Source organism: Chenopodium album, chromosome 12 (assembly GCF_948465745.1).
Source record: "Chenopodium album chromosome 12, dcCheAlbu1.1, whole genome shotgun sequence".
NCBI classification, from domain to species: domain Eukaryota; kingdom Viridiplantae; phylum Streptophyta; class Magnoliopsida; order Caryophyllales; family Amaranthaceae; genus Chenopodium; species Chenopodium album.
Window position 1 is genome coordinate 7,193,626 of NC_137845.1, and position 11,402 is coordinate 7,205,027.

Consider the following 11,402-nt stretch of genomic DNA (forward strand, 5'->3'; position numbering starts at 1 on the left):
AACTCACTAAAATTAATGTTCAATCTTTATCTGTTTTTATTTATATATTTGATTCATAAAATACGAGAAATTAAAGTGTTAGCTTCTTAAAAACCCTTTGAAAGGACAAGCTTTAATCAGAGACATGCCTAAGAGGAAGAACAAAGGAGGAAGTGTAGGATGTTTCGAAACGAAGAAGGAGATTGAGGCTATAAACATTCAAAACAATGGAGCTTACCTTTCTTCGAATACTGAAAGTTTTAATTGCCTCATATGCATGGATATTAGGCCAATAAATAACATCTTCCAACCCTACAAATTCACAAATAATCCTACTATTACTACTACAACTACTTGCTCCCACCCTTTTTGTGTAGATTGTATTTCTAAGCACATTGATGCTAAGGTTCAAGAAAACATCACTTCTATCAAGTGCCCTGATGCCGATTGCAAGATGGAAATCGAGTTCGATTGTTGCATCGACTTCATCCCCAAACTTGTTCTGGATAGGTTGGTATTTGATTGAGTTTCTGTGTTTTACATAAATTTGAAAACGACTAATGAAAATATTTAGTTTTACATGTTATACATTTATAAAAGTCTCAAATCTAATTGGGTGTGTAGGTGGGAAGAGAGTTTGTCGAAATCGATGATTTTATCATCTACAAGTTTATATTGCCCATTTAAGGATTGCTCGGCAGCCCTCCTGGAGGCAAAGGAGGGCTCATGTGGGGTCGAAAAATCGACAAAGGTGAAGGTGGAGTGCCCACATTGCCAGAGAAAAAGTTTTGCACGAAATGCATCGTAGCATGGCATGATGGGATGGATTGTGAGGCATTTGAGAAATTAGAGGATAATGAGAAGGCTAATGAGGATGTTTTGCTTAGGAACCTTGCTAAGGAAAAACTTTGGGTGAGGTGCCCTAGTTGTAAGTTCTACGTTGAAAGAATTGATGGATGTTCAGAATTGATATACAGGTATGTTATTTATCATCAATAAATTTGTTATATATATTTGGGTGTACCTACAAAACAAAACAAAACAAAAAATTTTATAATAATAATATAATAGTATAGTTACTCAAAAGTCATCCTAATCAGTTCAGTTCAGCTCCCAATTTCCTTCTCTCATAAAATATTCATTTCAACTCTATTCAGTTCAGCTCAGTACCAATCAGTTTACTTCAACTCTAATCAGTTCAGTTCAGTAAATGTGAATAGGCCCTAAGATTATAATAATATAATAGTACAATAGTATGGTTACTCCTTGACCAATTTAATTTCATATTTGTTCGAGTTGGGTTCATATCTATCATGCATTAACATTCAGAAAAACTGCAGGTGCGGTCACGAATTTTGCTATGAGTGTGGATTATCCCTCTATGATGATGAGAAGAAGATGGATGAATGCCGGTGTAATATCGATATAGGTGATATTGAGTGACTTCTAAATATATAATATCAGTTGGAGTTGGGAGCGAGGATGTTATAATTTATTGATATTTAATTGATCATCTTTTCATCTAAAACATTTGTTAATATAATATACTTGTTACTTTGTATGAAGTATATGTTTTTGATTAAATTTTATTATTAAGTGAATAAAGGGTGTGTTATCTTCATCGAAAAATTAGCTAAACATAGCTTATAGCCCGTTTTTACTTATTCTTATTCAATATAAACTCAAAATTTTCCGAGTAATGTGGTAATGGCATTTTTATGAGATTCTCCACCGATGTATCGTGTACTTGAACTTGTAAGACGTCTTCATCGAGTTCTAGATGTCGAATAATATCCTCTATTGCAGCAAGTACCACTTGATTATGTACAACTTGATTATGCTCCTCTTGAGAATGTACCACTACCTGATTGTGCTCCTCTTGAGCAATCGGGATTATTGGAGCTTCATCAACCGCCACATCTTTTCCAAGTTTATAAAATTTGCACAGCACCCAGCCATCCAACTGCAAACAAATAACAAAAAACTTGAATAAATCCATCTAAAACAGAAACATATATACGTAAAACAACACAAATATATCATATAACCTAAATATCTAAATTCATAGTGTGATTGCTTACCATATTTTTTTGGCTTGGACCTTTCGGATTGATGTGATGTTGTGTTGCAATGAGCAGCATCATGATCACTTGTTTTACGTCTTTTGGGTTTAGGCTCCGGGGTTGAAGGATCATCATTAGCAAGCCTAAATTCGAGCATAAGCCATGGTGTTTTATTTCCCTTGGGTTCGTTTTTATTTTTTTGAGGGGATTCGATTTTAATAAATAATGCTAAAGCCTTCCAATAACCATTGCCAGCGGATCTTCTAGGTCGACTTCCATTTTCGTATAATCTCTCCAATCGTGTAAAAAAGTACCAAACTGCTAAGGGTTCGTTTGACATTATTGTGGTTTTCTGTTTTTTGTTTTTTAAAAACATATAATATATGTCCCATAATGAATCAAAAATTATTTAAACTTATTAAAATCATGATAATTTTGAAAACTGACAACTGAAAAGTGGAAACACCTTTTTCTTGTTTCCTGTTTTTGGTTTTAAAAAAAAAAGAAACTGAAAACCAAAAATGATGCCAAACAAGCAGTAGATTAACTTTTTATATTATGTTTTCTTGAAAAAAAAAATCTTAATTTAATGTGTTAATTTTCCTAAAATATTCAGCCTATCTTTATTTATTTATTTATTTTAAAAGAAATTTAAAGCTAATCTAATGTCATTCGGGAGGAATCGAAAGAATAAAAATGTCATGTGACTAGGTCTACGTTGGAGAAATTGGTCAACATCTACTTTTCACTTTGTTCATTGTGTGTCTTATATATTTAAAGGTATGAAAGTATTTGTCTTTCACAGCTCAATTTGCAATTTGGCTTTACTCATATTGATATTAACTATTATGATTATTTGTTAGTAATTTTTCTCATTTTGTTGGATATATGAAAATGTCTGTACAACAATATGACTTTATAGACCATATTACTATATATACTCACCTCTTTTACAATAAAAAACCGTATAAACAAAAATGTTCAACATGTTATGGGTATAAGAAAGTACAAGTACTTTTTATCTTCTTTGATTTTACATTGCTCATTTGATTATTATGGAATAAATAAATTAAGAGAAAGAAAATAACATGTAGATTTTTGTAATCCCACTAAATGAAAATCATATGATCATGATTAAAAGTTTATAAATTACTTGTAATATAAATTTAGAAAAATTACTTATCATCACCGTATAATTTAGTGGATTTACAAATAGAAAGTTGGCCTGAAATATATTCATTATTAGATAAGTCCAATGGATTTACAAATAGAATGTTTGTCTACTATAACTCATCTAACTGTAGCTATTTCCATGGATCATGGCAGAGGATGTTATTGCTAATGATTTTTTACTATTCTCTCCAATTTACACAAATTGACATTTGCCAAATTTGACACAGTTTGTCAATGCATTTATTTTGCTGAGAGTTTTTACATTACTTGATCAAGAGTAGATCATATTCTACATACGTCCTAAATTTATTATATTTCATGTGAAATACAAAGCCAAAATCATACTTGCTACTCGTATGTTCCTTTAATATTGCAACAAGGGAGGAGTGCAGGTGGTGGGTAAAAGGAAGACAAAGAAAGGCTAAAGGCATATTTACAAACTTATCCATGTGATGCCAAGCATTGGGTAATTGTAGTGTGAAAGGAAATGTTTGTTTTCCTAAGATGGGTATAATATTGTAGTATTACGAAATTTCCTAAAAGGGTAAATATTGCAATATTAAAGGAACAGAAGAAGTACAGAGTATAAATTATGCTTTGTATATTTTCAAGTAGATCAAAGTTCACAGCTAAGAGTTATTTGCTCCCATGTTGCAGGTTCTCATTCTTCCTGGTCACTTGTTTCCTCCTGCAATAAGTTCACTCATCAAATTAAGTGGAAGATATAATACATACATCAATTACTTGGAGTTGACCTATTATAACTACTAAGAGCAGTAAATCACTGGACATAACCATACTAGGAAAAAAACAAGACAAAACCATAACCAAAAAAAAATGAACATTTGAACAAAAAAGCTCTCTCTGCAGCATAAAATTAAATCACATCACAAAATCTGAACTTAAAATTGAAGAACTGCCCTTAATAAAGAACAAAATATAAGAGAGTCCCTATTAAGCCAGAGAGTTGCGCAAAAGAGCTAACCATGTTGAGGCCAACAAGGGCAAGTGAGGATTTAACAATGTTGGTGATTGCTTGACATATGCATGCAATGCAACCACTGCACCCCATAAAAACGCAACTTGCAACATAGAGTAACCATCAGGAAAAAAAAAAAGCATATACTAAGAGCAGAAAGAGTAAGAATGAGAATCAAACCATTTTGAGTGCAGACGTCTTGGCCAGACAGGCGGTCAGTTCACAGTTAAAAAAAACTTATAGTTATTCTCTGAAATGGGCAGAAATTTTGTTAAAGCGCATAACCTTATATGAAGACAGGGTAATGGTTAAAGGAGGAGGCTTAAGTGATGTGTTGGAGATGAGAGAAACCGAGATGAAAAGGTGCAGAAGAAGTGTGGAGGTAGGGGACGGAAACCAGGAAGAAATGTGTGCAGTAATTCAAATAATAATACAGAGCAAGATGTGCATTTAGGAAGGGCTAGAGATGAGGAAGTCTTCATATGGTCCTGGAAAAAATTGGATGCAGCAGGAATTGGCTGGGTCATCATCAACCAAGGAAGGAAAATTGGCCAAGGTCTTGAACGAGTTCATGGAGGGACTGCTCTCCAATGCGAACTTCTTGCCATCAGAAGGGGCCTCCAGGAAACAGGTCTCCACTCATCAAAGATTGAGCTGCAAACTGATTCCAACATGCAGTCAAATGCCTAAAATTTCCAAACACGAGCCTGATCCACGTGAAGAATATAGTGAAGAGTAAATTGACATAATTTGATGAAAGATAGTGTTATGCAGATAATATTGCAAGTTCTGGTTCTATTTTTCCAGGAACCTGTTAAAAGGTTCTGGTTCCGGTTCCAGAAATTTTAACATAGTACCCTTTTATGCTCACCCCTAATATTATGTGCAGAGAGATCTTTTCCATTATTCTTGTAGTTTGTAAATTTTGTTAAAAAAAGGGGACAGATAATATTAAACATTGAAAAAGGTGTTCGGTTAGGATAGAAAATAATTGTCCATCAAAAATAGTTTTAAGACCAAAGTACAGAATATTTTTCCCGTACTTAGTTATAAAAGAGATAGATTCACGTCTCCCACCAGTCAAAACTTGACCTCTCCTAAATCCCATTCCTTCAGCTAATATTTGAAAGTTTAATATTAACTTTATCTTTCTGAAACATTATATTGTTATAAGAAAATAAAAATAAGATGGTTAGAAATCCTTTATTTTTTAAACCAAATCACCAAAAAGTTTAAGTTAAATAAAACCGGGAAGCTATGGGACAGAAGAAGAGCTTAGAGAGACAGAAGTGGGACAAACCAGTTTAGAATTCTGTAATAAGGCAGGGAGCAATGCTTGGTAGCTTGTATATCTCCCATTTAAGATAGATCGTTGAAACCTTGCTGCACTCGGTCCTGGGGCAAGTTTGAGATGACAGATTTCAAGCATCAATCAAATATGTTCATTCCGTTGATCATACTTCCATGGAAGATCGGCATCTAAAGGATGGTTTAAGCAAAGCTTTAGATTTTGTATCATCCAATTCTAACAGATCCCACCATGTCTGTTGTCCTTCAATCCATTCCAGTGTAGGAACTACTTCTTTTAAATCATCCGTACAGGAGAATGGAAGGCACTTCAGATTTGGACAGTCCATAACTGTTAATGACTGAAGTAATGAACAAACTAATTGACCTTTATAGATGTTTTTCAATTCAGGCAACGAGGTAAGAACTAACTGCTTTAGCCGAGGGAGTTTAATGACAGCATGTTTTCCTTCATAATAGCAGCAATCCTCAACATCATCTACAATTAGCTCGCTCAGCTGAGCACATTCTTCAACTTCTAAATATTCAAGGCATTCAAGATTTGGCATCCAACCCGGAAATAGAAGCTTCTCAACATCATGGCACCTACTGATGGTACATATTTCTAAGCTTGAAAAAACTTCAGCTCGTTTTATATAACCGCAAGCATGGTTGGGATTCACAATATCAGATAGGCTATGAAAACCACTGCAATTCTCAAGGTATAATTCCTGAATGTCATATGGAAGAACAATTTGTTCTTGCCCTCGACCACTCAGGGTGCAGCCATGCAGGGATACAGCTCTGTTGTATGATCTATTTGGTCTTATGCTAAACTGACGACCAACTTGTAGATGGAAGCATTCTAATGTGCTCCAATGCAGAGACCTTACATAACTACTCAAGTCAAAAAGATTGCCAAAAGTGGCATCAAGAATTTCCAATGATGTCAAATTTTGTAACTCTTGAATGATGCCTTTAACATGGCATGATAGTCTTTTCAATCTGGACAGGACAGGCAAGATTCCCTTGGGTAAATAATTTGGTTCTGGAATAGAGGATAGGTTCAGCTCTTTAAGCCTTTTTAACATTTCAAGAGAGCTAGGAAACTGCTCAATTGCAGTCCGAGAGAGGTCCAAAAACTCTAATTTATGAAGCTTTGACAGTAGGGACACTTGTTGCAATTTCTGACAACAACTAAGATCTAAAACTTGAAGCTCTTGCAAGGCACTGAAGGAACTGGGCAATCTAATAATGCAGGTATCAGATAGACTCAGAACACGAAGGCCACGCATGTTTGAGAAAAATGATTCTGGGATAACCTCAAAGGGGTTGTGTTGCAAAAGTAAGGTTGAGAGATTGGTACAGTTGAGGGAAGTACTCAATGGGATCAGTGAAATTGACGAATTCATTAAGGAAACAGCATAAAAATTCCCACAGAACTCCAGCCCCGATGGTGTGCCAGCTTTCACCATGAAGCGATCTCTAGAAACAGAAATAGCCATACGCCTAACAAGATCATGCATCTTAATGCTCCCTTTATGTTGACAAGCTTCGAGCAAACATGAGTTGAGAAGCTTGTTTATTATGGAATGGCCCAAGTCGTACTGTGCCTGCAATGACAGCACATCATCTATGAGCCTCTCTCCAATCCAAAGACGTATCAATTCTTCTTTATTGATGGCATAACCTTTGGGGTATAATGCAGTATACAGAAAACAATGCTGCAACTTGATGTTGTACAATCTATCATAAGACAACTTCAATTGACTGAGCACATTCTCCATATGAGCTGGTCCCATAGTAAAGGGATCCATAGTCTCAAGGACTTCGCTCCACTCAGAAGCATGAACCACCCTCTCCATGCTGTTGGCCAATCCAGTGACAGCAAGAGGGAGACCTGCACACTCATTATACACAAGCTTCTGAACATAGGACAACTGTTTGGAATCCAAAACACTATATCCACCTATGCTATGGTGTAACAGCTGCCAGGTCTCTTCCTCTGAGAGTGACTCAACTTTAATGACTTTTTGGCAATGAAGCATACGACACACATCAACTAGCCGAGAAGTGACAATCAGCTTGCATTTCTTGGGAATGCCAACATCCTCTCTACGGAATTCTCCCCACAAATCATCAAGGAAAAGTGTGCACTTGTCACAGCAAGACAGGAAGGCATATAACATGGCTGCTCTTCTATTCTCATCCTTATCACCTTCAAGATCAAGCCCAAATGCACCAGCAATTTTCTGCTGCAATTGGTACACTGTGAAATCCAATTCGACAGAGACCCAAGCAATAGCATGTCTATCAGCAGAAGAGGATGTAAGTCGGGTGTGGAGCTCCTTTGCGAGAGTAGTTTTCCCAATCCCACCCATCCCATAAATTCCAATGGCAGTAATCTCATCATCCTTTAACCAACCCCTTATCTTATCAACACACCCAGAGTTGATGCGCAAGGATACCTGCACTTTCCTGCGCTTGTTTTGAGGTTGAAAATGCACACAGTTCATTTCAGATCGCTTATCAACAGTCTCATCCCCTCTATTGTTTCTTCCATCATCCCACAATACACCATGGAAGTTCCTTACTACGGCCAGTATTGAATCAAGTATAGATACTGTCAAAGGCATCTTGACAGCACTTGGATCTACAGAAACAAGAATTTACTCTGTCATTGCTTTTCTTGACTAAGCATCTAAGCAACAAATTAAGCTAAAAACTTCATATCTAATTTATCTGAATGAATAATCAAAGCATTCTTTTAAAATTTACCACTCAATGTTACAAATGGAAAAAAGCTAGAGGAATCCACTTATAACGTATTAATATGGTTAGAAAGTTGTTTCATTGATGAAACACTCCATCAAGGAAAGACATATCTATTTCTGTAACTCTGAAAGGAGACAAGGACCTGATTAGAGTCCAGCCTTGACTCAGCTCACCACTAATTAGACATGAGCTCATGCTTGTCAAGCTTGGAAAATTTAGGCTCAACTTACCTTTGAACTTGAAGGAAGCTCATGGCTCAAGCCAAGATCAAGTAACTAGGTACTGTTAAGGCGTCAACCAAATACTACTTCCAGTTAGCTATATTATAACCTGACCTTTTGCTGATGTCTCAATCTATAATTAATATTAAAATAACAAGACATTATCAATCTCCAATATTATACACATGTCAAACTCTCATTTCAAATTTTCCCGCCTAAATTAATTGTTAGACATCATTTTCTTAACTCAATTTTTTTTCCCTTTAAAATTGACTGGTTTTTTGAGTGACTATTTAGCTTTTAAAAATAATTACTCCTTATTAAGGAATTAAAGAGTACTATACAAGTTTTCACCTTCCCAAATAATATTTTCAATGCCCCTTCGCTCTTCCTCCATTGTCAAAACACTGTCTACTAGTTTTATAGCTTCCTTCTACATTCTGTTTTGATTCTTCTTTTTATCTATTTAGTAAATCGTGCATAGCACGGGAATAATCTAGTAATTTTACTATTTGACTCTCTTGTTCACAAGTCATAAACCTCAATGCTTAGTAATACACAAGTCTTGCACTGATCAAGCCAAGGTTGTGTAGCAAGACTCTGATCAATGCTTAGTAACTCATTGATCACTATCATCCCAATAGCAAATTATATTGAACTAACCCTAATGCAACACTTTCATAAATAGTAACTTCCTTCTATATTTTAGTATTCTTCTCCCCACCCATTTTGCACATTTTTTTTTTTTTTTTTTTTTAAATCTGAAAAAATAAGCATTCCTTCCTCTATATATATATCTTTTTTTTTACTTGCAACATTTTTGTTTTTCATGCTTACCAATATGGAGAACATAACTTTAATTGTTAATATCATTACTATAGTAAAGTAAACATTAAAGCATGTTTAACAAAATTTCATATGATTATGATTTTCTTTAAGTATAAATCACAAAATGTAATTAAAATGGAGTGTGTGAATAGTGTAAATAGTAGAACTATTACAAGTAAAAATAATGGATAAAGTATTATGCAATATTATTTATGGTTTTGGATTAGTCACAAAACTTCCTAAGCATTTCAAGCTAATCAGAACAATATTTCAATCACTAATATCATCGATAGTATATATAGTATGATTGTTATTCAAGATAAATCTAACAAGATCCCACGTCATTATATTCAAATTTAAATATAAATCATTAGATTTAATCAAAATAAATACTATGAATAATGTAAAATTCAAAGGATTGCAAGTTTAAAAAAAAAAAAAAAAACAAAGAAAGTACATCATTATATCAAAGGCTTTATACTTTTTCATAACCCTGTATCTTTTATTTTCCTATTAGTCTTGGATTCTTTTTATTTTTCACATTACATAATCCATTTTCCACACTGACGATATCAATGTTTTCACACAAATTTTTCTTTCCTACCCAAAAAGTGGAAAGAGGTACTCAATATATATATATATATATATATATATATATATATATATATATATATATATATATATATATATATATATATATCTTTTTTATCACTTTTTTTTTTATCAACCTTTTTTTTTAATTGTTTTGTTCTACAGTTAATAGAAGATTTAAAAGAACCGAAGGAGTATTAACAAACATTATTAATCATACCAATACACTTATAAAAAACAGACTCGTAATAGAGCTAGTAATTTAAGAAAAAAGAGTGAATAGTGGAGATTTCAGGCTAAAATAGGGGATCACTCGCTTTCCCTTAACCAAAATTTAATGAACACAACAACAATTTTTAAAATCAAATAAAATAATCCATTCACAGTTAATATAGCTAAGAATTTACGAAGTATGTAAATAACTACAGTATTTAAAAAAAATGAAAACAAGTAAAAAAGGGATAAAATTAAAAACCTGTTTCGACTCTGCTTAATGTATCACTTAAAACGAAGACGCGGTTGAATGAGTCAACTTTTACAAATCTTCACTCGAAATCTTGTGGTTCTAGATCTGTATTCTTCTCTCCATCTTTATAGTCTGTAGGTAGCCGACAATCCATTAATTAATGACGTGAAAGACGGTAAAGTAGAAACTCAGGCCTCTTTTTGGTTGATGGGATTTGGATGGAAAAGAAAAGAAAGGAAATTGTTTTAATCAAATTTTCATATTTGGTTGAATAAATGACATAAAAATCTAAAGAAAAGGAAGTGAAGTGGGAGGAAAGTCTTTTAACAAAATTTTGGCTTTCCTTTCCTTTCAAAATTGGAGGAATTTGACTAAAAAGAGAAAAATAAAAGTAATTTCTTTTCTCTTCCCTTCATTTCCTATTCATCAACCAAATATTGGAAAATAAAATCATCTTCCTTTTCCTTTTCCTTATTTTCCTTTCTTTTCCCTTCCCATCATTTCTCTTCTTTTCCTTTACTAATATTGAACCAAACAAAGCCTTTATTACTCGGTTCTTAATTTTTTTTTTTTAATACTCCCTCTGTGTTTTAATACGTGTTTTAACAAAAAAAAATGATGATAAATGAATAGAAATGGTCATTGGAAGTCTTGGCTGATATTGAAAAAAACAACCCATTTATCAGATTGGGCCAAGCTTTGGGTTGAAATTTATGTGTCCAAATCTGCCCAAATTAGTCAATCTATACGGGCTTTTTAGGCCATATAATAAAAAATCAATTAATTTAATTTGCATAAATTGTTTTCTCAAGCCTGTCCAAATTTTTAAAAAATTCGGACTGAGCTCAGGTCAAAAAAAGTCCAAAAGCGGGCTAGCTCACTTTGATCAGGTTTATATATGAGTGATTTTCAATGAAATGAAAATTATATTTAAGTGTATTTAGAGACGGAGGGGGTAATATTTTGTTGGATTCGCCTTATTGTATACGAAGTATTCAATATCAAGTTTTTATTGTAAAGTTTTTACACATATGGAAATG

At 33.7% G+C, this 11,402-nt stretch overlaps 2 protein-coding genes across 6 annotated transcripts; one reads left to right on the top strand and one right to left on the bottom strand.

The window, feature by feature from the left end:
* Positions 1-124: 124 nt before the first annotated feature.
* LOC145570758 (uncharacterized) lies at positions 125-787 on the top strand. Its single transcript, XM_081629903.1, has 2 exons — positions 125-489; positions 604-787. The coding sequence occupies exons 1-2, from the start codon at positions 125-127 to the stop codon at positions 785-787; spliced, it is 549 nt and encodes a 182-aa protein (XP_081486029.1).
* A 2,460-nt stretch (positions 788-3,247) lies between these two features.
* LOC145570193 (disease resistance protein At4g27190-like) lies at positions 3,248-10,674 on the bottom strand. Of its 5 annotated transcripts, XM_081629215.1 has the most exons (5): positions 10,372-10,674; positions 5,495-8,134; positions 4,375-4,855; positions 4,201-4,276; positions 3,248-3,903 (listed from the first exon to the last, which is right to left on the bottom strand). In XM_081629215.1, the coding sequence occupies exon 2, from the start codon at positions 8,115-8,117 to the stop codon at positions 5,649-5,651; it is 2,469 nt and encodes an 822-aa protein (XP_081485341.1). In that variant the 5' UTR covers positions 8,118-8,134; positions 10,372-10,674; the 3' UTR covers positions 3,248-3,903; positions 4,201-4,276; positions 4,375-4,855; positions 5,495-5,648. The 5 variants fall into 5 exon arrangements, with proteins under 5 accessions (XP_081485341.1, XP_081485338.1, XP_081485339.1 ...); XM_081629212.1 differs by lacking the exon at positions 4,201-4,276; XM_081629213.1 differs by having other exon boundaries at positions 4,201-4,855.
* Positions 10,675-11,402: the final 728 nt, after the last annotated feature.